Raw genomic sequence first — 27,483 nt, 5'->3', positions numbered from 1 at the left:
CCTCATGTTTAAAACAGTGTGAGCACAACAGGAGACCAACACACCTGTTTACATCAGGCGATCCACTCCAGCATCATTGCACACGATCGCCTTAATGATAAACATGTATTTACAGCAAAGCCAAGCTGAGAGTGTCATTTCAAAGTGCATTAGATGTCTCTGCACGTGCCGGGTTTCATTTTCTCCACAACAGTTGTTTCACCATTTCAATTTCATGCAAAAGCTATTTTTTCCCAATTACTCCCAGAGGGTTCTATTAGATCTCCATGTCATTTTGCACACTACATGTTTTGATTTGCTCACGACATGTTGAAAATTCCAATGACGTATGACCAGCCTCAGGTTACTAGCAGGTATATAGGGAGTGAAGCATATATACTGTAGATCATCTTCTGATTCTGCTGTTATGGCTGATCAGCACTTATATGTTTCAATGCAACAAGAGAGAACATCCATCCATCCATCATTTTGAGGATCACTGGGGATGCTGTAGCCAATCCCAGCAGAGAGTGGGTGAGAGGTGGGGTCATCGACATGCAGCAAGATGACGCTTTTAAAACGCCACAGACGCAAAAAGGAAAACAAAGTGTTGACACAAGACAGAAACGAAGATGTCAGGAGAGTTTGTGGTGATAAGAGCCGCCGACGGGGTCGGGCTGATGTAAACATGGTCACATGAACTCGACAGTGGAGTCAATACATCACTTCCTGCCTCTGTCTGCTGCAGTCGGCTGCTCCAGCTCTGAATACGGCGTAGGATTTGATGCAGTTGTTAACGCGTCTGTGCAGAGAACCTCCCGCTGTGCTGGGCATGTGTGGAAGACAGACTGCGGGTAAACTCCGTAGCCAATTCTCCGGATTTCACCTGGAGGTCATGTCTGGCAAAACGGCTAGAGAGAACATGCAACCACCGAAAGACTCAAACAGAATTCCACTACTTGATTTATTGAACTCAGTCACTTTCCACTGCTGTGACCAAGACATCACCTCTCTCCTCATTCCCATGTTGAATAGTCTTTACTGACTCTTTGTGGTGAGTTGAAACTCTAACCTCAGGGTTACTGAGGTGAATGGGACTCCATTATAGATATCAGAAACAAGCACCAGCAAGAAAATGAATCACTTTTTACAGATTCCTAAAAAAAAGTTGAGTTTTTGGAGATGAAAGGTTTGCTGGGAACACTTTGATGATATGGAAATGACGTGTTTGCATCATAAGCTTGTGTTTAAATGTTGAATGGTCTTTTAAGTGCAAATATGGGATTAAGTCGGCTTGAGGATTTTTGACATCAGCCCAGCAGTGATATTTGGCAGCTCTTTTTCTTAGAACAATCTCATGTTGTTTGCATGAGCTGGATTTGTTTCAGGAAAAATCAAACCTTTATGTTTGATGCCAATGAAAATCATTTGAACACGAGTTAGAGAGAAAGGGGATGAGAGCGCGCTACAGAGGAAGTGTGTTTTACAGCGTGTTTGTGTGCTGATTTTTGGACAGAACATCAAAAACACAGCAAAGCAGAAAGACAGCTGGTTCTGTTTGCATCACATCTCGCACAAACATATCTTCAGAGTGTGTGTGTGTGTGTGTGTACTTACTCACAAACCCTCAGCACACACAGAACGCCGTCACACAAATGCGGCAAATCACTCATCCGTCTTTTATGCCAGGATGGACAAAACTTTGGCTTGTCTTTGTAAATTGCAGCAAATGCATGTGAGAGAGGAAAAGCTTTGAGAGCAAGCAGGGGAGGAAAGAACTAAAGGGGACGGAATGAGAGAGAGGAGAAGCAGACGAGGAAGAGAGGAAAGAGAGATGGACAAGAAGAAAGAGAGCTGTTAATCAGTCAGATTTCTCTCTCTCTCTCTCTCTAGGTCGGATTCTATAAGCCTCCTGGTTGTTGTTTATTTTATTATCTTATAGTTTTTATTTATTTATTTTCTCATTTTCTTTCTTGTATATGTATCCGCTCACTCCATTCCCTTTTCTATATTTTTTCCTTTGCTATCCATCATTATTCAGCGGCAGATTTCCATTATGACAGACCCGGTGTAGACCGGTGCATGTCATTTTCTCTTCTCATTTACATTTACATTATGTCTCAGGCATGAAGCAGAGGCTTCCAGCCACAACCAAGTATGAAACCAATGCAGGATCCCGAATATGAGCTGGACGGAAGCACTTTCTTTCTTTTTTCATTTCAAAGCTTTTGAGTTTTATAAGGACCAGTGCAGATCATGCAGATAGATGAGAGAAACAGGAGGGAATGGGAGGCTGAAAAGTGAAAAGTGACTTTTCCAACAAAATCGCTGCGGGGTATTTATTTTTTATATCCGCCACAACAGTTATTTCACCGTTTTAATTGTATGCAAATGATTATATCTCTTCCACGATTACTTTAAAGGTTTTAATTAATTTTCATTTCGTTTTGCAGAACAATTCTGCACATGTTTGCAATAGATGCTGATTACTCAGTAGTATTAATCAACATTTTGCAGAGTCAAACTGTGTGAGAATGAAATATTTTTTTATATAATTGGGTTTAAAATGTTCTTCACCAGGAGGTTATGTTTTCATCTGTTTTATTTGTCTGTTATTTAGCAGTGTTAGTCAAAAACTATAGGACATATTACCCCCAAACTTGGTGGGAGGACGTGTTATGGGACTTGGAAAAGACAAGTAAATGTTGGTATGGTTAGCATCAGGTTTTGATTCAAGGAATTTCTGTTCTCTACCTTAAAAGATATTCTTGATTAAAAATAAATACTCAAGTGAGAACTACTATACTATTGGCTGTGTTGTAATGTAAGCATCTTTGTGTTTGTTTAAAAAACTGAGTCGCCCTACTATCCGGTGTGGACGCTTTGAATAAAATGAAACGTTTGTCAAATTGCTTTTCCTGCAATAAAAGATCTTATGTGCTGCGAAAAAGAAAAAATGATGTTGAAAGTTGTGTTTAGTCTCCAGGATTTTGTCTGTGTGCTGTTAGATCAAATTACTTCTCTCTCAGTTCTTCCCTTTGTGGGTGAAGATAAAGAGCCTGTTTTCGTTTGGCAGATCTGTGAGAAAGAAATGGTGGATACTTAAAGTTTGGGAGAATGGACTTTATAGAAAGACAAATTGCAAAAGGATGATCGGGAGGACATTGGTGCAGATGTTCATTGCTGCTTTTTGTTGAGAACCTTGTGATTCAAATGTATTATTATTAATCCAGCCGTCAGTCAAATAAAATACTAAAGTAAAAGGTCTTGTTTTCATATTTGGGCCTGTGTGTTCCTCAACCATGCTCCTGAATCAACCAAGAACAGATCTGAAGAATGATTTCAACATTCAAAGGCTGAGAACGACTCTCATTTTGTCAATCAACAACACCAGTGTGTGTGTGGGGGGGGCGTTATCCCAGTTTAGCCGAACCTCTTAGCTGTCATCACATTTTTTTTAAATACACACATGCTTGTGGTCACGGTAACAAGTGTGATGTCCCCCCTGCTGGGCTCATTTTACTGATAAACGTGGAATGAAAACAAGTTAATGATTTACCTGTCAGCCGAGTACAATGATGCCTCCAACAATTACAGGATGTGCTGATATAACCACAGGATATCTCACTATGTGTTTCCTTTTTTCCCCAGTAAGTCAAAGTGGCCTTGCTGGTGATGTGTGTCCAGATCCCGGAGTTCCAGAATATGGCAAGAGGATGGGCTCTACCTTCCAGTAAGTTTATTTTCTAAACGTTATCACAAAACCCACCTGCTCTGAGCCACTTAATCACAACACTGATCATTTAGAAACCAGACTGCTGGTATTTCCCAACATGGCACAGGTCCTTGAAATCATTTGGTGATTAGAGGGATGGTTGCTCAAGTCTTGCTTTGTGAAAAGTCTCATTGTGAAAACACCTTACTGTTTTCATGTAGGTGAGTTTAAAAAAATACTTGTCTATGATTGCCAAAAAGAGGAAAAAGCTTAATTTAGGCCAGATTCCAGATCTAGACTGCCCAGATTGGGGAGGCAAGTAGAAATTTGGTGTGGGCACCTTTTCACACAATGGACTTAGTGTTGAGAGCTTTTCCAGGTATTAAAGAACGGGTCTCAATAGGAAAACAATCTGATTTAGTGTTCATGACTCCTCAGACTGTTTGTCCAGTTTAGTTGGAGGTTGCCGACATTTTGACTTCAGGGCCCAGTTCAGATTATACATTATTCACATACAGTGTGTTTTACCTCTGCTCTCTTCTTCACTCTTGGGCATCCCACTGTGAGTTAGTGCCAGTCCGCCTCTGTTCTGCACAGAGCCTGGAACATCCTTGCCAGAGCTCTCCATCGTTTTCATGGGGACTGAAGTGTTGTGTTGTGTCTCTATTATCATAGATAATTCCTGTGAAGTGAGGGGCTTGCTTTTACAGGACAGGCTTCAGCTGTAAAAAAATACACATATTACTGACGAAAACTCAGAACTTCACATTTGCAGTCCTTCAAATTCTCCAAACGGGGAACTGTTCACCACAGGTGGCACAATTTCTGAAATTGCAACAGCTATTACTTTCTCTGCCTTGCGCGAACCTCTCTACATCTGTGCTTCTAAACTGCTGCCGTCATTACTTAGTTTGTCAGCAAGTGGTGCAGTTTAGTCTGAGAATTTCAGTTCCCAACTGCAGGTTTAAAACTGCAGATATGAATCATTCACTTTCTTCTCATATCTTTGTTTAAAACATCCGCAGTGGCTCTCCTGTCCAGACATACTGTTGGGTTTACAAGGGGCCGTACTAAAGTGGGGGCACAAAGACTCTTTCACAAGTGGGATCTTTGCCGTTGAATAAGGACTTTGTGGACTTGGAGATTAAATGATTCAATTGTTGGTGTCTGTCAAGTAATCAGTAGAAAGGGAGACATCTCTTTATATAATCAGGAATGAGCAATTACATGAAAATCACTTGTCCCTGAACTCCTCCACTTAGCATTAGAATTAATGGAAGCTAAATTGTTCTTATGTTTCACTTATCTTGAAGGGATTTTTACCACTTACTGCACCTACTTTAAGCCAAAAAATGTATTTAAATGATTAGTATTAAACAACTAAAATATTAAAATCATCTTTCAATCTCCACTTTCTGCAACTCGACTGACACACACTCTGCAGGACCATCAGCGGAATTGTCTGAGTTAGTACGAGATCATTATCTACATGTGTGGTGATGTAAGAAAGGAGAAATGGAGAGGAAATGGATATGGGAGAAAACTTCAGAGTTTCACTGCAGATGTGCAAGATGTTCTGTTACATCATTTATCACGGCAGTTGTGATCCACAAACAACCACAGACACACACACACAGAACTGTGATGGAAAAGGTTTGGGTGGTTTCCGAAGGAAACAGCAATAACAACAAAGCTTCACAGTGTGCGGCTGGACTCTGTGTCATCAGCATTGCCAAAGTGGCAGGAACTGTAAAGTCTCCGTGACAAAGGCACTAACAGAGAGATTTGGACCGGCTGTACAGCTCTGCAGTGTTTTAACAACAGGGTGGGGCCAGCCCATATCCAGAGCCCGACGTGGTGAATGTTTGGCCAGGTGGTAGACTGCAGTGTGTCTCAGCGAGAAGGAGACATTAAGCCTCGCAGACAAAGCACCATGCAGACTTCCACTTATTTGGCTGAATGTCCCTCGCACGTATTAGACAGCAGGGTGTCGGAGGTGATGAGGAAACAAGAGTGATCAGAACAAGTGATGAGGGAAAAGGCAGAGAAGGAATGATGAGTGGAGAAGAGCGAGCGAGGAGCAGAGGAAGGCAAACGTGGAAAAACAAACGGTGTCTTACAGAAAGAGAAGAATCATAGATCCTAATTAAAGTATTTATTTTGCAAGGATCTTAAAGCCACTACATCATTTGTTCATCATTCCTAAATTACACTCATTTCCTGGAAGTATCCACTTCTCTTTTGAAAAATAGTAACAAATCCTCCTGTGTTTCTTCAAATCAAACCGTATTACTATTTTCGACAAGTGTTGTTTTCGATGTGTCTCCCTAACTAGAATCGGCTCCAGCGTCCAGTTCAGCTGTGATGACAGCTACGTACTGCAAGGATCTAAAAGTATCACCTGTCAGCGAGTCACTGACACCCTGGCTGCCTGGAGTGACCACAGACCCATCTGCAGAAGTAAGTCAAACCCATCATTCTGTCTGCATTTCATCTCCTTGCATGTGACAAAGTCTATTTCTCTTCTTTAAGTCATTGCATTGAATTCCCAGCCTTTAAAATAAGTAAGTAAATGTTTGTTTAGCATTGAAATGCGCCTCATTCACACACACACAACCGTGGACTGATGGTGATGGAGCTGCCAGGCGAGGTGCTGACCTGCTCATCTGGCATTCAGCGCTGCCTGAGATCCCCGGGCTGATGTTGCAAAGCCGTGAAACTGTTCAACCTCGGTCTTTACACTCATTACCCTGGACACGGACTGAAACAGTCAGAAGGTCTGAGCTCCTCCAGCGAGGAAGCCTCGGCTCAGGTGGGAGAAGTTCAGAGCATAAGTAAAGTAACAAAAGAAAAGATTTTAAAAGTTTTGAACTAACGTCTTAAAATAATGTCTTTAAATCAATTTTGACTTACAATAGGGGGAATGACATCTCTGCCATTGCCAGGGCGCTACTGGAACTGCACTTTTTTGTATTGTGTGCAACACGCTTTAAGAGAAACTTTACATCCCAAGAACCGCTACAACAATAACTGGTGTTATGAGCCGGAGTCAGCAGACAGCTGTAAGAAAATGTTAGTTCAGCATTGTCAGTGTGTAAAATCAAACAATACAGTTCACGTCATTATACACTTCATACATACATTTTCAGAGTTTTGACTTTACTCATATTAAAAGCTCCTGGTTGGTCACGTTTTAATTACTGAGGTTTTGGAAGACCTATAAGACACTGCAATGGTCCCAGGATCTCTTTCATTGATAAAAGTTTTGCTCTTAAATGGCTGATCCTCTGGTTGAAAAAAAAAACCTAAACCATAATGAGTATTTTGGGCAGAGTCATGGGGATCTTCTTTTGTCAGAGTGAATTAGTGTCAAACGGTGTAAGATGTCAATTTACAGAAATAATAACTCTTAGATCGACATATTTTCTTGGAAATGATTCCTCTCCAGGGCCTAGAAACCTCTGCCATAGCTCGTGTGTCCTGAAAATGATAGAAATGTATGCATATATATAATTTAACACAGTCCTGATCCCTCTTTATAAAGCACTAAATGTAAACCACTGTAAGATATTTTTGAAGCCGTATTTTCCAATGCGCAGGCTCCACAGTAACATCTAAACATCACTGTGATTTATATGTTCCTGTTTTTGATGTGTTAAAATCGCTTCATTAATTTCCTCCCTGACCGGTTGGGTGACTAAATAAATAACTGTGTGAGTGGCAGAGCAATGATGCAAACGCTTTCACTGCCCACGTGTTTACTGACAATACCCTGTTGGGTTTATTGCTCCACAGTGGAGAGGCCGACAGCAAGCATACACACCCGAGTGTGTGCGCGTACACACGCGGACACTGACACGGCAAGCGTCCAATGGACAGAGTCACACACCCCATCGCTGCGGCGCTGTTTGCCTTGAGCTCTGTGTGTGCGTTTGATGGACAGGCAGTCCCTGTGGTCAGACACGTACTGTAGGCTCCCTGTCACATTGGATTATAGTATGCGTGCGTGTGTGTGTGTTTGTGTGTGAGTGTGTATATGTCTGTCTGAATGCAGGAACCCCTTGGCCTTCACAACACTGGCTACTCTTTCCAGGACGAGCCGGCAGAGATGGAGGGAGAGTGAGACGGATATTATTTCCACAATTAGCTCAGTGGAGGAGCTGTGGGAGGAGAGGGTGCAGACGACAGAAGGCACAATTAGCACCCACAGTGTTAGGGGTGGACTACACCTGCACACACTGTAACACAGACTGCTGCTCGAGAACAGGCGCCGCCACTGAACTGCACACTGATCACAGACTCCTTTGTCTGCTGAGACATAAGGACGGCGAGGATTTAGTTCATTTGCAAAGCTTCTCTGAAATATATATCTTGTTTTATTTTCATATATTCTTAGAGAAAAGCTGAGTGTATTATTTTGCTCTAGTTGTTTGGTGCAGTTAGTTGTTCAGTAGTGAAAGAACCATCAAACTGTTTTGACCTAGTTGTCATGTTAATATAGAAAAAGGACAGAATCAAATAGAACAGGGCAGAGATTTGAATATTGGTTCATCCGGCAGTTTCATTCGAATATCAAGCTGACAGCTCAGATACTAAGTAAAACTAAATATACACAATGTACACAAAGTATAAGCAACCTGCCATGTCAAACATTATCACACAGTTTAATGCAAGGCTCAGACAACTAATTTTGTCTATTAAAACAGTGAATGGTTTCAGATTCTGTGATCATGATGTCACTGGAAAGGAAACGCTTGGGACTTCTTGGGAAATAACTGGAAAGAAACCAACATGCCATCCAAAGCACAGTGTATGATACCGTCTGCCCCAAGGAAATGCATCAACTGTTCCCCCGTATAACACTGACAACTTAATTCCTATGTTGCGTCTCAATCTTCCATTTGTCGTCGGCCCCCTCTCTACCAGCAGAAGGGCTGTCAGCTCTGCTTCTACTGGTCGAACAGAGAAAAACAGAAATCCGTTACGCTAGCCTTTGTGTTAGGATGTTGTGAGGCGTTCCCGCCGCAGCGTCGGTTGTTACCACACAAGATTAAAATGATGATTGTAGAGCCCAATGCCCATCGATCATTTTTGAAGCCCCCTAACACCCTACAATTTCCAGGTGGGGCTTTTATCGGACTGATATTGTTCCGTTTGACCCTGGCACAAGCAACACAAGGCCTTTGAAAGCGTCAACACAAATAAACTCACCTTAATGATTCATAATAATCTCTAAAGTGTGGTTTAAAAAAATGTTCATAGAAAAAAATTATAATAAAATTATATGTGCAAAAAGATGCACAAGACGTGGATGTAGGATTCCCATTTAAATTGTGCGACAATAATTAAAGTGTGTTTAATACTCCTAAACTAAACACACGGCCATATCAACAGATACTGATGATCTGAAATTGCAATGCGTTCGAATAAATATCAGGGGCCATCGAGCAGTGGGTGAATTTTTGTCACATCACACAACATAGCAGTAATTAATGTCCTTTTTACATCAGTAATTAGAAAGGAAGATGAATTCATAGAAAGAAAAAATGAAAGAGAGAAATCTGAACACAGCAAACAGGATGAACAGAGTGTTAGGCACAAACACACAGGCAGAGGTTAACAATTCTTATACTATAGCTCTGTTGTGTGGTGTTCAGTGGTGTGATCTTCCTCCTGGGATTCAAACCCACGAGTCTCCCTGATTCCCTACTGAGACCTAACTGTTAATTAGAAGCAGGTCTCTGGGATGAATTGCCATGAATGTGTGTCTGTGTCTGTGTGTGTGTGTGTGTATGTGTGTACCTGTGTGTACCACAGTGTGTTCTAGCTCCCTTTTCTAATTAACAGGCAGATCAGTCATCTGAGGTCCTCCTCCTCTCTCTCCCTCTCTCTCCCTCTCGCCTGTGGTATTTTCGGTGTCTCTGCCTCCTTCTTGGCTCTTGCCCTTCCTCACTATCTGTTCCTTTCCCACATTATCTTTCACCCCTTTAACTCTCCCTCTCTCTCTCTCTCTCTTTCTATATCTTCGCGACCTCTCTCTCCACATGATCTCACAACCTCTCTGTATTTCAAACCTTCTTCACTCTCACTTTATTTACACCTCTTTTCACTTTCTACCTCCTCACCTTCTCTATTAGTCATCATCCCTCTGCTTTCCTTTTATCCTCCCTTGTCTTGGATGCTTTTGATTACGTGTCACTGGCCCTCTTTCCCTCCTAATAGCAGTCATCTCCTCCAGCTAACTTATTACGATAGATAAAGGGCAAATAATATGATCAGTTAAAACTTTATCCACAGTGTGACAGTTAGTGTTGACTGAAAATGACTGAAAATGTCAAGTGCCCACTTTAATATTACTGCGCTCGAGGGAGAGAGAGGGAGCTTAATAGGGGAATTTTTGACACAATGCACTTCTTTTTTTGCCAAATATCCCTTTAAGGCAATAACACACGGGTGACTTTATAAGCTACTGAGGGCAAGAAATATTACCTCGAGTATCACAAAGGACAAAATCAATATGGATAGAACAGAGCACTTGGAAGAATATTATGAAAAATGCAATGGATACCAGGGATCTTCAAGCTCTTCAGGAGCAAAGGTACTTAAAGTTTCAGCAGCGGAAGAAGAGGAGAACTTGGGGCCAATTGTGTTTTTTTTTAATCCCCATGTTTACTCGGAACATAACTTTTTAAAAGGGGGTAATACCACAGCGTGTCTGATGGTTGTCTATATCAAAGCATCCCAGTGGCATTGAGATAGGTTACTATTAGAGCTAGTACAGGCATCGATGTGGAAAGTAACAGTTTTCCCCAATGGCCCCTTTGGCCAGTCGATCATGAGTCGTACTGGCCTGTTATATTTTCAGTGGCCCGCCAGGCAAAAGATGAAAACAACTCTTTTACTCCCCATGATTTATTAAATTATTAATTACAGTGGCCTTGTACTGTAACACATTGTACACAGTTTTAATTATTCCCTTACACTTTTTGATCCCATGTAGATATATACCATACTGGGCCTGATGACCTTCTCTGTAAAGGGCCTTGAGAGTACATTTGGACTCAGCACTATACTAATACATTTAATTGATGAGAGGCGGTGGTCGAGTGGCAGAAACTTGGACTATGGGCAGAGAAGGTCTCTGGTTCGTCTCCGGTTCGACTCCACGGAGAGACAACAGAAGACGAACCTGGATTGATCTGTCCAAAAATCCAAGAGTCTCCCTACCCTGTCTAGTGCCCCTGAGCAAGGCACCTCACTCCCCCAACATCTGCTCCCCGAGCGCCGTACATGGTCGCTCACTGCTCTGTGTGTCCTGCACCAGATGGGTAAAAAGCAGAGATTAAATTTCCCTACCTACATGAGGGTGCCTTTGCATGTCTGTGCATGTGTTTGGGACGAATAAATGGATCTTAATCTTAATCTTAATCCATTCATCCACACAGCGAATGTAGTACAATTGGATCCACTTCTTAGAAAAATACATTATTCTCCAACGTCCCCTTCAGCACCAATACAATCGACTGTACATTTTTTAATTGAACAATGTTGTAATTTTGAAAGCCCTGTTTTAGTAAATAGATATTGGGAAATTATCATTATACATTTGTATCATGTTTGTTTTTCCGCTGTTACATCACTTTCTTTTCTGATGACATTTCACAAACCACTTCAAAAGACCCTCCACCCTATGGACCATATCGGCCATTTATCCTTACGTAGCAGCAGCAGCATATCAAGCCTTCACTGTCACAGTCACAAATTTATGATCTTCCTCTATTAGAAACTTACAGACACTAAAGATACTCTCCTGGAACTTTCAGAACACTTTTGGATGTTTTAAAATCTTTGTTTTGAACTTATTTCCTGTTTAACTTCCTGTCTTTGTCTCATTTCTGTGCTTGTCGGCCCCGCCCTAATGTCTTTCGTCTGTTCCCAATTATTCCTGTCTCCCTCGTGTATTAAGTCCCTGTGCTCAGAGTGGTCTTTGTCGGTTCGTCTGTCTCCGGCTTTTGCTTGTGCTGCAGACTGTCTCAGTTAAGCCTTGTGCTTTTGTTTTAGTTTAGTTCTCCTCAGTTGTGTTCATCTCTTCCTCTTATCCTCGTTCTTCTGTTCAGCTCCCCAGTGATCCCTCGTATCTTAAGCCGACTAGTTCATTCGAGGTTTTGGACTTTATGTTTGCCTTCCTGCCTGGTAGCTGCCAACCTGACTGCCAGATACCTGCTTTTTTTATTATTTAAAAGAAAATATGCTCTGTACATTTGCATGTCGGAGCCTGAAAACCTACAACCCCGACAATCAACACTTGACATGTAGTCTAGTCAGTGTTTCAATCTGATTTGGGCACTACAAAAGCAGTCATCATTTGATAGGTTAAAATAAGCACTTCTATAGGTTTAGAGGACCATGGATGCCATAGTAAAAACACCTTTAAGGTTGTAAAATGATCATGGCTGAAAGAAAATCTTGGAACTATCACTTTCGCTTGGGAAATCAAGAGCAGTCTCCCATGTGTAAGCTCCATATACTATATGACATAACCTCCTCTTTTGCTCGCAATATATTTATTATGGCCACAAGAGATCGCCTGGCAATGAAACATCACTATGGGTTGAAATTGACTGTTTGCAGGTAAGGAGGAGAGGAGACTTTGCACCATTTTCATTCCATGAAGTTAGATCTTTAATTTAAACTGTTGTCATAACTGAGGGGGATAATGAACACGTTTACGAAAACAAGGCCCTGATTAAAAAATATCTATAATTTCCTCTTGATAATGAAAACCCTAATAATAAATGATTTTCATCCCCTCTTTATACAGCGTTTGGTGTTATGCTTCCCAAACAACATTTGTTTCTTCAGTCCCCAACAGGATTTCCCCACACTGTGGAGTGTCAAGGTGTTCTTTGGCAAACTTTCTCTTTGAGAACAGCAGTGTGATCGCCCTCGACCACAGCAGAGCTTCACCTTTGATTGACGGACGACCACATTATTGCAGCTCTATCGCTGCGATTAAAGCAGCACAAACAACAAACACCCGTGTTCCTGTTTGAAGAGCTTAGCTCGACCTCCACAATGATGAAGTTGAAGAATCAGCGAGTTTATCAAAATTGTAGCAATTGGAACTTTCAGTGGATTAGAAGAGAGCAGCAAGGTGGCCAGATAGAGTAAGTAATACGTCTAACCTCGGCAGCAGTGGGTGTCTGTGAGCGTTCTCTCCTGTGGAACAAGGTGCTGAAAAACCAAAGAGACTGAGTTGATTGCAGAATAATGTCAAATAAACAAAATGCCCAGATTTGATTGTCCACAAACCACAGTTTTGGTTTTGGACAGATTGAACCCTTCTAAGATCCATTGCATGTTTCTCTGTCACCGTCTTTTCTCTTCCAAAGGTGAGAAACCCTTTGCAATCTGCGAGTATAATTTTGATCTCTCCATAAATCCATTCTCTTTGTCTCTCTCTCTCTGCCCCCTCCTATAGCTCGCACCTGTGGCAGTAACCTAAGGGGGCCCAAAGGGGTCATAACTTCTCCTAACTACCCTGTTCAGTATGAGAACAACGCACACTGTGTGTGGGTCATCACTGCAATGGACTCTGGGAAGGTAAGCTCATTTCTTTACTATTTTATTCCCCCCCATTCAGTCCTCCAGGGTTTCCATGGCTACACTCTGACATGATGACGATAAAACTTCAGTAACTGGAGCGTCTTCACGTCACATGGTATCGTCTAATGTGCTGATCGCAGCAGGGCTTCAGAGGTGATTCACTTTTTGTCTAGAACTACAGAGCACCGTTCTGCCAGTATTCATGAGTGTTTTTGTGAAATATTGATCTGTGTTTTTTGATCTCATTTATCAATAATGTTCGATGCAGCCAATATAGGCTTAAAAGATTGGTCTAAGAAATAATTTAACTTATGTCATTTGAAGTGGCTGAGATGTCAACGGTGTGATGAAGAGATTATGAAATGAACCTGTCATCGCAGAGGGATTGTTGCATTTCACTCCACAGCTGTTGAAGGGTTCAAGAAGACGTTATAGATGGATGTGAGGCACTTGTTCAAAGAGGTTGCTGAAGAATCTGAACGCACACGGCCCTGTTGTGGTGAATGAAGTTTTAAAAGTGCTGCAGAGAGGGACAGGTGCTCAACCTTAGAGGGCATCAATTTCAGTAAAAAGTTGAAAGCAAGTCTAGAAACTATGACACAACATCTTCTCGTCCGTGGTGCTCTGTTGAAGGTTGAGCGATGGATGTTTTAGGCTACATTTTTGTTTTCCCTCATGATGTATCCATTGCTTAGCTCCTGGGATCTACACCCTCTCCAATTCTGTGAAGGCAACTTGTTTGTTGAGTCATTGTTGTATCGACATGAACAATTTATTTAACCTTTGTGTCTCTGTCTACAATGTCTTTTGCAATAATATTTTCTCCTCATGTCTCATCACATACAGTTTATACTCTACCTGCCGAAACTTTGTGGAAGTGTAAGCAGTTGAAGTCCAGTGAGGTATCCAACAGTTGAAGTGCCCCTTTTGGTGACAATAAAGTTTTTAAATATTTTTTTTTAATGTATTTTGAGTGAAATTAGTAGAAAATCGCTTATATTAACATATTACAATTATGAAATGACCAAGGGAGATGTAGACTCAAACCAAGTTGAGGTCATGGTAATATTTGTTTTCATGACAAACCTTCTGAAAATGCAGTTTTATAGAGTGTAATCTGCCACTGGAGTGGGGCTTAAACCAAATAAATGAAGGATGCTGGGCTGAAACTGACGCTGACATCACATCATGGATGAACAGCACAGTCTGTCTCTAGAGTCCATTGAGCTTTGAATGAACATACTAGTATGAATGAAAGGAAGAAAGTGTGTGTCCGGCTGCTTAAAAAGACAAACTTAAAATATGGATTCCATTTAGCTAAATTTCAATTTGTCTCCACTTTCTCCCTTTTCTCTCCTTCGAACTCTCTCTGTTTCTCCCAACATCTAATTTCCTTCTTCTCTGCTCCTCTCTTCTCGCCTCTCTACTCATCTACTTTGCACTCTTCCTATCTACACTAACCTTTCCGTCATCTTTTTTACTCCCTTCACTTTGATTCGTCTAAAATGTTAAGTTGGAAAATGGTGTGAGAGAGAGGGAGAGAGGGAGAGAGAGAGAGAGAGAGAGCATTTGAAAAACGCCAGCGAAAAATAAAGAAAGAGGGGAGTATAAAGGAGAAAATGGTGCTGAATATTCAGCTCTCTACTTCACATCTAAAAAGACGGCACCAGGAGGAGTGTGAAGGGCTGAATGTCCAAGCAGGTCCTTGACATGTGGCATTGAAGTTTCCTCTAAAGATGGATGGAAATAGAGTCTCCTCTCCTTTGAGTCTCTGAGGACAATGAAGACATATTGATGAGAGGGAACAATTTACCATTTTATTTAAGATTGCAACATGTGGCAGACATGAGAGTGATCCACAGCTTAACACGTCCTTGAAGAGAAATCAATTTGTAAGCTAATCTTTCTTTGAAGAAATTATGACTACTACCTTCAGGCACATTTCGTGTTTTATGAATAACATGCATCATATTATTAGTATTTATGGTTGATGTCAGGTAACAGCCTGCTTGTGGATTAAAAATAGAAAGATAGAATGTATTCGATCTGTTTGGTCACCTGCCTGTACATACGTGTGCGTGTGTGTGTGTGTGTGTGTTTGTGTGTGTGTGTGTGTGTGTGTGTGTGTGTGTGTGTGTGTGTGTGTGTGTGTGTGTGTGTGTGTGTGTGTGTGTGTGTGTGTGTGTGTGTGTGTGTGTGTGTGTGTGTGTGTGTGTGTGTGTGTGTTAGAGACGCTTCAGGTTTGAGAGCACTTTAAGAATCAGATTATCAGCTACTACAGCTGCTGGCATTTGCAGAATGTCACCATCTACATACATAGAGAGAGAGAGACAAGGACAGAGACAAACACGGGGATAAAGACACTTATAGACTACAATAAACTGGAACAGACTGGAAGACATGAAAGGAATGTGTCAGTGCTTCTCCTCTACTTATATAATAAACAAACTGTTGTGCCTTTCTAATTTGCTTTTTGAAAATACATAATATGTAATCCTCCTCATTCAGACACTTAGTGGAATGATCCAGCGTTTCATGATACCACATATTTGCATTTTCTTCTTCTGTTAGCATTCACTAATACTGCATTTCCATTGTAATATCAGCATATTTTAAGTATGTTGTCAGTGAGAATGTGCTTAGAAACTGAGTAGGTTAACAACTGCACTGAATATTGAGAAGGTTATTCCTTTTCAAGTACTAAACCTTCACTCCCCATGGTGCTCTTTTTTATCTATTGAACAACAAAAACCCTTACCCAAATAAGTTAGCATAATTTATCATATGTTTTATTATTATAAATATAATAAAACATGATTATCAGCTAAACAGTGATAGTATCAATCATTTATAGTGTATTTGTTAAGATTTTATTATAATATTAATAATTCTGACAAGATCCCTGTCCCTGGCTACATATGCTTATTTTAACACTATTTTAAATAACAACCTTTGTCCAAGTGATATAGACTTTCTTTTAAAAGGGCCTGTATTAAACAAGGGCATGTAAATGGATGAACAATTACCTTTGTCCCATAATAAATCCAGGTAAAATCTTACCAATGTATAGATCTGGGGCATATTTCAAGAATGTCACGGAATGGAATAGAATATTTAAAAAATTTCAAAATACTCAGTTTCAGTTCAGTGGCTGAATTGCAAACTTTGCTGAGCATCATAGTTGCTCTTTGTTTTCTATCAGAGAGCGGATTTCCTTGTCTCTACACATTGCTTAAAGGGCCTTAATTTGTCTGTTGTAAGCCTCCTTTTAAAGCACATTCTTCCTTAAGTAAAAGATGTGAGGATCCCGCTTGAACATTGATCTTTAATCATGCTTTAATTTGTGCATGTGTGGAAAGAGACAGATGATTAAACACCACGGAGAATCCTAAGTGTAAGTCGCCCTGAAAAAGAGATAGTTATATGAGCTTTTTAGTGGACGGTGCAGAGAGACTTAGGAAGAGGACGAGATATTTAAATAGAGAAAATTAACAAGATATAAATTAAATAACAGTCATCTTTTTCTAGATCTTTGTTATTTTTTTTCTGTTAACATCTCTCTGCTTCCATTTCAAACCTCTGCTCTGTCCTTCTTTGTTTTCTCTTTTCTTCTTTCTTCCCCTTGCACCTCGGTCGCTTTCGACTATTAATCCAGATGACTTCTTTCGTCAATAACACGTTACACAAATTGAGACAGAGACAAGACTTTTCAGCCGAGCATCTCTGCCATTTGTTCCTTCTGTGTGTTTACTTACGTAGACAAGTTTAATTGGCCAATAAGTAAAGTTGGCTGTTGTCATTCTGGTAAGTTCTGAACAAAAGTAGCACAATCAATACCGTTTGTGCAGGTCTGACAGCCTGTCGGTGAAATGCTGTGATTGTGCTTCAGTGTTTGCCTGTGCTTTTGTACACCCATGTTTGATTGCGTGTATTTTTATCAACGTTTTCTATTTGCCAACTTATTTGCTATACCTTCCAGATGCTGTGTGGAAAAACAATATTTTGGAGTAACTTTCAACTTTGAAGTGTCGAGGCAAAACTCACAGGAAGGACTTAAAGGGATAGTTCACCGAAAAATGAAAGTTCACTCATTATCTACTCACCACTGGGACATCGGAGGGGTGGGCGAAGTGTTTGAGTCAACAAAACACTTCCGGAGTCTCAGAAGTAAACTTTGTTGCAGGAGAATCAAATACAGTTGAAATAAATGGTGACCTACACTTCAGACGTAATAAAACATCCGAAAAACATAACACACCTCCATACTGATCGAGTGGTGTCATCCAATTCCGTAACCCCTGAAACTGTAATAAGACTCGAAACTCAAAATTTACACCATGCTTTAAGCCTCAGGTCAACCTGAAGTGGCTAAGCTAGCAGACGTAGCCACACAATGGTGTGTCTGAGGGTCCGTGAATGCACCTCCTAGGAATACATCTGTGGGCTTTTAGGCAAAAATGATGGTGTAAGGAAGCTGTTAAGAGTCAAATATAACTGTTGGGGCTTGCGACCAGTTGGATGACACCACACAAGCAGTGTGGAGGCATGTTATGTTTATTACGTCTTCAGAAGGACTCAACATTGACTTCAATTGAATTGGAAACTGCTGCACCTGTTTTGTGGACTCAAACAAACTGTGAATTTCATTTTTCACTTCAACACTGTGGGTGTATCAGTGCATATGTACGTCTATGCCCCTGCGTGTGTGTCTGTGAGCTGTTCCTGTGTGTATCAGTCATGCCATTCATCAATGTGAAGCAGATTATTTTGTTCGAGTCCGAGCCATGCCTGACTGCTCACACGCACACACCCTGTAACCCAGCGTCACACATACCCATTAAGCCTGTAATCACTGCTGTCTTTTTCCTGATGAATACATATTAGCGAGTGTGTGTTTTTCCCGTGTGAGACTGTGTGTGTGTGTGTGTGACTGGGGGGGGTGCTGGGTCATTTTCATGCATGGATGATCATCGTCATTATAGTGTTGGCAGGACACATTCTGTGACACTCTATCAGATTCTGTTAAATTTTACTTGATACTGAAATTGAGGCCAATCAAGACCAATAAAAGCCTCGGCCAGAATATGGTAAAATTCTGACCGATTCTGCAACGGCACATCTATTTGCGACATGGGTTCATTACTGCTCAAGCTGTTACTTAACAAAGGCATAATACCCAATATTCTGATATATAAGGCTATTTTCAGCCTTTTTAGCATAAAGCTATCATTTTCATCATCAGCTGTAAAGCAAGCCAGTCCCCTCCTTCTCCCTCACTTGTTATGCGTCACTCAGTCACAGTTTTAGCCAATGCAGGGGTACCGACAATACAGAAGCTTATTCACGTACTCAAAAAGTCTGAGTGCATTTATGGGGCTGGTCAGTAAGTCTGGGAAACTGAAGCCTTTGACAGCACTTTTCCATGGTGCTTTATCTGTGGGGCATGCTGAGGAAATACTCAGAAAAAAAAGGTATAAAGAAATGAGATAAATGTTTAAACTGAAGTTGAAGGGACATGATGGTGAATTGTGTTTACGACATCGAACAAGCAGACAGCACGACAGTCATGTTGCCAGTGAGCCAACAGTTTCTCCTCAACTAAAAGTGAGTGCATCAGCAGTGCTGCTTGTGGTCTATCATTGGATGACTACTGTAGATCTAGTTTAACCAGGATGTAAGTTCTGACAACTGTAAACATTGGATTGTGAAATCTTTTTGGCTCCTAATTAGATTTTTCACAAGCTGTCGGATAGAACAAACCTGATATTTAAAAAACCCGTTTGTTTCTTTTGGTTTTACGGGACCAACATTTCACCTGAATGTGACCTTTGATCTTCTAAATCTCACTTTGAGTCAGTGTCAGCTGAAGCGTGGCCACCTATATCTACTCTGACCTTCATAGTGGTGATAATATTCCACTACAGCCTCACTGCGTCATTTCTGAATCTCGACAAATAGCTCACAGAGATCGTTGATCACATGGACTGAGCAACATGCAGAGTAAATAACCATCAGTGTCTGTGGTAATGGACAGACATTCACTGATAGCTGCCCAATTAGCACATTATCTCATTTCTTTATGCTATTCTGGCTTTTGACTATAATTTGGCAGTCTGACTGACCATAATTTACTGTATTAGCTGAGTCTTTGGCTCTCATTCCTGAACCTAATGCCTCTCTATCCAAAGGACGTTGTCCATGGTGATGCATGAATGTCCCAATGTCACACCGATTAGTTTTGTACACTGCTCACTTATAATGGAGATGCTTGGATTGAATTTGTTCCAAAACTGCACTGTAAAATATTCTGCAACGAAGCTTCTTCCAAAAAATCCCCACATTGTCAAAACAAAACTCATCGACCCACAGAGAACTGTGCTCATATATTTTTCTATTGTATCACATAAGACTTAATAATGCAGCTTCTCCAGAGCTGTCGCGCAGTGGTATGCAGTTTATTTTCCCTAAACTGTCGTGCCAACAGGTCGACGGCACTCTAAGGCGCCGTAACACCTCTGCAACTGAGTTATTTTACCAGACAGCGGCTGTTTATTTTCTTACCACTTGAGGCAAAGGTTACCTCGGGGCAGGATTGCAACACATAAACCTGGCATGTCTGAGTAATTTCAGGGTACAGCCAACAGGCTAGCATCCTCGTCAGTCTACTTTTAACGGAGTGATACTTTATTTATCCCTTTAGGAAAATCACTGGTCAGAGCTTTGAACAACACTGAAACACCATTAACATATGAAGTTAAAATGTACAGTATGTGACGCTATGTATAAAACCATTAAATAATGCTGAGGTGACAAGTGTCTTATGGTTAGACTTAAAGGAAACCCTTCATTCTTCTTTATTGTATCTTTCTTATCACATTTATCCTCTTTCCACCGATTTGAGGTCCCGTGGATGGAGCACATGCTTTATTAGATCAATCTCTTGTTATTTTTGTCCTTCCACTTTTTCCAAGTGGAAGACGTTCACATGGCTCTTCAGATGTGAGGAGACACAGTAGTTCAAGGCTGAGCTGACCTGTGCTCAGTCGGCTGCCTGAAACATCACACACACACACACACATACACACACACACACACACACACACACACACACACACACGCACGCACGCACGCACGCACGCACGCACGCACGCATGCACAGACACACACACAGACCAAAGACATGCAGGTCAGGTAGACTGTAATTGAGTTATCATAAATCTATGTTAGCCCTGTGATATATTGGCCATTAATAGGGTTGCTCTACCCTCTGGTCATTGCTAGTAGATACTCTGAAAGTAATAACTTGTAAAGAATAGCAATGGATTAATGCTTAAGGCTTCTACACACAGTGAGCAACAAATCCCCCCATATATCTATTTGAATGGCTTTAGATCAGGAACCAGCCACGCAGCATCGGTACAACAGACATCCACTGACCTCTGAAATATGTCATCACAAAGGAAATACCCGTCTGACAACTAATGATTTGACCCCACAGCTAATCTACTCAGGCCAGTGTTGCGAGACGACATTTATAGGAATAGACAAGGAGCCACCTCCTCCTCCTCCTCATCACTCATGTTGATCAAGGTGATTAGTGAGACAACTTATTTGAGTGAGTTCTAGATGATTGATCACAGTGTAAGTTGCTTGTTTACGTGCTACTGCTTCCTCTTGTCACTAAGATAGAAAGAGTAAAGAAAAAGTACAGTTTCCACTTGTATCTGCTTACAAGTATAATCATGTTTTCAATATCATCCCTGATCTCAGAACTGTAGAAGCTGAGTGGTGAGCAGCTTGGCTCACTTTTCGAAAGCGAGCTAGAGCTAGTCACATGTCAAAGAGACCAAGGTTGTCCATAGTGCGCGTCCTTGAATATCCAAACGATGCTTCTCCCCCCTCTGATTGACAAGTCCCAGCCTTTTGTTAATGAGACGGGGTCGTACACACACCAATGAAAGTGACAGAAATGACAGATGCAACATCTGGCTGTCAACCCAGCTTCTAGAGGTCAGCTGCAGCCACTAGAGGGCAGTAAAAAGGCAATGTCACATCAGACAGTGGCATCGTACTTCTTTGAGCTTGTTAGCGTCTCAACAAGGCTTTTCACTGCTGATCTGAATCAATTGTAAGGATGGGGATGTACACCCAGCGGCTTGGTATGCATCCCACTGCTGTGTTTGTCTCTCGTCCCCGTGCTGCATGGTGTGTGTCCGTCGTAAAATCCACTGTAGCTGTGAGACGCAGAGCACTGTAAAGATGATTTATAACGCTCTCTTGAGCTGCATGAGCAGCAAAAGTGCTTCTGAAATTCTGATTAGATTGTCAGTGAACAGCTCCTGGGAAATGAAGTCAAGAATAAAAAGTGTGCTGATAAAAAAAATAAAAAAACGAAGCTGTGTTAATATGATTATGTTAATCAATTGAGTAATTTGATAAATTGTGGATTGCAGGTGGTTGGTTCTCTGTAACTGATTACTTTACAAAATTAACTTTCCCAGGCATGAACGTGTACCTGGGCCATGTCCTCAGACGTGTTGTCAGGTTATTCTGTACTTGTTTATTTGACTGAACAGCCCAAAAGTAATGTATCGGAAAAGATTCCCAAAGTGCCATCGTGGCAGCTCACCAGTGACTCAACCTTGCTGCAAAATGTCAGCAAGGGAATTTTGGTACAATCAGCTTTCAAGACAGTTGTTTCCTCTCTGTACTGTTTCTGACAAGGGGTCACCTCAGTGCTCCTTTTAAACTTTTTCTTGACAGTTTGTGTTTGAGTCAGTGTAGACAAAAATACACTAAAGCTCACAATACTTATGTAAAAATACACCTCACCTAAGCCTGAGTCCCAGTGGAGCAACCGCAGAAGCCTGCCTCTGCCCCTTGAATTGTGGTATTAGAGTTTGTTATTAGTGTGACATAATCAATGTGGACAGGAAGTACAAATTAATGAAACATTTTTTGTAGACAAAAGACTACATTATCTTACCCTCTGCTTAGTCTCTGGACCATTCATGCTTGTCATCAGGGGTGTGCACTTTACTGACACTGTGATTACATTATTTTTATATGTTTTCTGGGGAGTTATTGTTAAAATTACATCAAGTCTCATGCCAGTTGGATAACGATTTGCATTCCTCCTCAACACATACTTACATTACACCATCAATGCACTCTTGACTCAAGTAATTCAATTTGTGAATTTGCCGTTCAGTTGTAAAATCATGTGCAAACGCAGCATTCTGCCATGTCTTCAAATGCTGTACTGGATAAATGCCATAACTCTATTAAAGAAAACATTTCTTTTGCACTAATTCTTACATCTATAGGGTGTCAGATGATTGGTCGAGTTTGGTGTTTGGTTGTAAATCATGTGGTGTCTGGAAAATAGCCTGTTTGTTGTAGTATTGTTGGCTGTGATAGTAATAAGGATGTTGGCGGTATACTGCCCCCAAGATTGAAATTAAACTTATACCCATGAGTGCTACCCTTGGCAGGGGTCACATCAGCTAATTCTGTACTTCAAATGGCTGACTGAACATAATTCTCTAGATGTGTGCAGTGTTTACTTTTTAACAGGGCCCAAATCAAATCTTATTTTTACAGGGGAACAGGGCTGCACACCTACACGGTAAGAACGTATGGGCAGGGTGGCTGCTCTCTGACCAAGTGGTCGGTCGGTGTGTTGGTTGGTTGGTTGATATGTCAGTAGGTAGGGAGGTAATGGGGTATAGACTGATAAAGGTAGACCACGGTTTCCATATTTTTATTTATTTAATGACTTAACTCCACTGTTGCTCAGCAGAGACTCAGCACGGGGGGACTCAGGAACTTTTCCACCCAATTACAGCTGTTTGTTCTCTTGCACTATTCTGACTTAAGGTCATAACAGCAAGGGCAAGATCAGCAGACACAAGGCAATTTTTCAGTTTCAAGTTCCTTGCTGAGCGATGACCTTTCATCGTTCAGCTGTAAACAGACTGAACACTTTATTTCAGTGCACAGTTCTTGCAGTGTTTATAAGTCTCTTGTTGACTGGCATTAACATCCAATATATATCTTCGATTATTTGCCATAAGTGGCGAACACATATCTGCTTAGAATTCAGGATCAGCGGAAGAGAACGATTATTATCAGTTCACTCCTCGGATGTGGCCGTGCCCTGAGGAGACCCTCAAATTCACAGCGCTACAACTTTACTGTGTAACGAACTGAAGACATTTCACTGTATAGCTTTGGATTGCTCAGTGCTCTTAACAATGTTTAAATGTCCTATTGCGCTGCTCCAAGCTGCTCTGCTGCTTACTAATGATCTCAAAGTGATAACGCTTCACTTATCTCTCTGAAGTGCAGCAACGGAGCATCCTCCCTCAAACTCTAACACTCTTCTTTTGTTTCTGTTCTTGACCACGAGAACACACAATACCGTGGTCATCACAGAGAAACACTGTTTGTTTCCATTAATAATCTGCAAAGGACTAAATGACCCTTTTTGTCCTTTTTCTCTTTCTGTCGTTGATTCTTTCCCATCTTTGTTTCTCTCTTTGCATAAAAAAAAAAAGAGAACCAAATCTAATGCAGTTTGGGGTTGCAGGCTTCTCTTAATGTCTTTCTAAATGGGCTCATTTGGATCTACTGAACAGCACTGAGCCTCTTGCTAATGACCTTAGTGTGAAAACGCTTCAGCTCCTTCCTTTAAGTCTGCCGCTACTATGCAATCTGCCTGGAGTGTCTAGACACACAGTCAAACGGCGCTCACACATTCAGTGAAACAGGCATGCCTATCGTCCCGCTTCAGTTAAGGCAGAAATTCGTGAGAAAAGCTCCTCCTATAGATGAGCAGACACACACACACGCAGACGCACACACACTCACACAATTACGCTTGGTTGCACAGAAAACCATAGTCTGTTTGTCATTCTGTTCTGGTTCGCTCCCTTTCTTTAGTTGCTGTCACTGTACAGTCTTAACAACAACCTGCACCTCTCACACACAAACACACGGAAAGTGTGCAGCAACATATTCTACAGTGTGTAAAGTGTATTTGCCATGTTTCAGTTTCCTTCGATTTGCACTGCAAATCTGACCATCAAAACAGTGATGGTCAGATTTACAGGTTAGACTTCTTTTCATTAAAAGGGATACAAGCATGCCAATGAGAGGGAGATTGTAGTTTGGAAGCTACTGTGAGTGACGTGGGTTTTGCAGCTTTTATGTGACTGTTCCCGCAGAGATAATCACTGCTGCATGCAAATTAGGTCTTAATAAAAACATTTGGTGATGTGCAAAAATGTCTGTAAATAAAGAAGACACTGAAATTACAACAACAATTCTCTATTTTCTATGAATGGGCACTGCCTTGAATAGTGTCTGTGTTGGGGGGAGGGGGAATTGCAGACTTTGTTTTGACTCATCGTCTTTTAAATCAATTTTTATAACAAATACTTGGACTGATGTTCAACAACCACAAAATGATGTCTTTGTCCTCCTGCTGCCTTTGTAGCTGCAACACCACTGTAGACCGATTAAATCCTCTGTTTTTACAAACAGGGTTAAAAAAACGTCCAAAGATTTCAACAGATGATGATGTATCCTTTTAAAAACAAAAGAAACCCTTATTGTCTCCTTAACCGTCAGACACAGTGAAACAGATAATACAAAAACACATCAGCCAAAGAAGCACAATGGTTTATTAATGCTGCCTGTGATTTGCCGGTAGCCAGGAGAGATACGTCACCACGTTGTTTTTATCCTTTCCCCCATTATCTTTTAGCCTTTGTGGCGAGACTAAACATGGCCAGAGGCTGCAGCATTGAGTGTATGATAAGTTACTTAAGCATCTTAGTATCTATCTTATATTTATTGAGCCAAATTTAGAATTTGAGTTTTACATTATTTGAAAAATTTTTATTAAACTTTTTTTTTTTTACACTCCTTATCACCTGCAATTGTGATTTGCCATGGGATTGGTCCTCATCCACTATATATCACATGTTGATGTCTGAGACCAGCTCTGTTTTGTTTGTACAGGTTTTCCTTAATGCAATAGAAATCCAACATCATCCATTCTGGGTTATGATCCACTGCAAGTTAGAGTGGACAGGCAGCAAATAACGGACAGCCAGAAAGATGGCATGCAGTAGATTGGTATTCCTGTAATGTGTGCGTGCCGCCACAGCCATGAACGTGGCTTTAAGGAAGCTGTTTTACAACAGAAGGTTGTGTTTGCATTGGGCAGTCTGAGCAGCTCGTGATTTGTGTGTCTGTGAATACAAAGGAGCACGCCGCCAAATAGAAGCGAAGTGATTTCAGAGTTTTGTTTTATTTTCTCTCTACTTTCCTCCATTTACGATGGATTATTTTTGGAATAGCAATATGTCACTGTCAAGTTAATTGTTATACCTTTGGAAAAGCAGCTGTAATTAAATGAGATGATGGTCACAGCCAAGAAAACAAGTAGCCTCTCTCATGCTAATGGTATTATTAGTATTTGTGTGATGGGATACTTTGGCTTCGTAGCCTAAGCGGACATGATCACAACCTCATCCATCACCCATAGGTTGCTTTTTTTATACAAGCATTATTGAATGAACCACACAAATGAATGATCCATGTACTATGGACGGCAATTATGTTGAATAACAGATTATTTACATAAATTATTTTGAGGGAAACCACAAACTTAGAAAATGTATTTGTCTTTCATTGAACATTTATTTCCTGGTTTATTTCCCTTTTTCTGAAGGACTCAAACCAGTTGCAAGATGTCATAAAATGTGATTAAGTGTGATCAGGCCAAACAAATCGTCTATGAACATAAGGAATGTATTTTAGATTCTCTGAATGTAAAACAGATAAGTATGTATTGACTGAGGAATGCACTTTTTTTGCAGGTCTTTGTGATGTTGTACTCTGTTGGCCAGCTAATGACTCGCCCCTCTCATAGGTCCACGTGTGTTCCAACTCTTTTTAATGATTTCCCAGTTGGTGTCTTATATGTGACATATCTGGGATCACGGCCAGTATTTCTGTGTTTGATGAGGCTCTCGGTTTTCATCCGTTTCCAAAATCAATGCTGTCTATTCCAAGCTTTAATGAGAATATACATTTACAGCCAGTGGATTGTATGGCTGAGTTTGGAAGTGGAAGAACGCGGTTCAGGCAGAGTGTCAGTGCAGCACCTTTGTTCCCCATTGTCAGGATGAGCCGGGCTATGTAAAGGCAGCATCAAACTTGGGGCTTGTTTTGACTGGGATAATAGCAGCTATTTTCTGCTCCAAAATGAGTTTCCACTGTGCCGTAATTGAGTCTGACTTCATGGCATAAAGTCAGACTTAATTACAGGAGTCACAAGGTCACGAGGTTGGCAGAGGCTGTCAGTCCTTTCAAGAAGGGTTTTATTGTTTGTAGAATTCTGCTTTATAATGAATGTGTTCGTTTATTGCTATTTACATTATATACGAACGTTCACTGCTCGAGAGGCCGCTCTTTGTGAAACTGAATTTTCGATTTCAATGCTAGGCTTTCTAATATCCCCAGTGATATAATCAGTATGGTTTCTATTGCTGGGAATTGTAAAGGGCGGAAAAGCATGAGTACATCGCCGCAGGAACAGATAATGAATCTCTCAGTGATCTTTCTGTTTCGCTTTTGTCTGTGTCCTCATCTCTCTGCATGTCTGCGTTTATAACTGTATGATTGCTGTCATTTTTATGTTTTGTTTCCTTTAGGTGATAAAGCTGTCATTTGAAGAGTTTGACCTGGAAAGAGGATATGACACACTAACGGTGGGCGACGGAGGAAAGATAGGAGACACTCGGAGGGTTCTCTATGTGTAAGCACCACTCATGTTCTCACCTTTAATTTAGAGGAAGTGTGTGTCTCACCTGCTTTTCCTGCAGGTAAAACTGGTTATTTTATTATTGATATTAAGAAAATGTTATTCAATTATTAGATCTATATTATCTATACTGTTATAATGCTTTATAACTGTTTGTGTTAATCTGTGTGTGTGTGTGTGTTTGTGTATGTGTGTGTGTGTGTGTGTGTGTGTTTGTGTATGTGTGTAGACTCACTGGCTCCAGTGTTCCTGACCTCATAGTCAGCTTGTCCAATCAGATGTGGCTGCATCTGCAGTCTGACGACACCATCGGGTCAGCAGGGTTTAAGGCGGTCTATGAAGGTAT

The 27,483-nt window shown here is 41.0% G+C and overlaps 1 protein-coding gene across 1 annotated transcript in view; it reads left to right on the top strand.

Annotated features, from left to right (window-relative positions):
• LOC133952820 (CUB and sushi domain-containing protein 1-like) overlaps window positions 1–27,483 on the top strand; it is a 284,080-nt gene that overhangs the window by 119,035 nt on the left and 137,562 nt on the right. The window contains exons 7-11 of the mRNA XM_062386890.1: window positions 3,631–3,712; window positions 6,030–6,154; window positions 13,176–13,297; window positions 27,028–27,131; window positions 27,367–27,479. Coding sequence (XP_062242874.1) covers window positions 3,631–3,712; window positions 6,030–6,154; window positions 13,176–13,297; window positions 27,028–27,131; window positions 27,367–27,479 — 546 coding nt within the window. The remainder of the gene's footprint in view (window positions 1–3,630; window positions 3,713–6,029; window positions 6,155–13,175; window positions 13,298–27,027; window positions 27,132–27,366; window positions 27,480–27,483) is intronic.

The sequence above is a fragment of the Platichthys flesus genome, chromosome 1, assembly GCF_949316205.1.
Source record: "Platichthys flesus chromosome 1, fPlaFle2.1, whole genome shotgun sequence".
NCBI classification, from domain to species: Eukaryota; Metazoa; Chordata; class Actinopteri; order Pleuronectiformes; family Pleuronectidae; genus Platichthys; species Platichthys flesus.
Note: the sequence above shows the minus strand (reverse complement) of the source record. Positions and strands in the feature narration are given on the sequence as shown.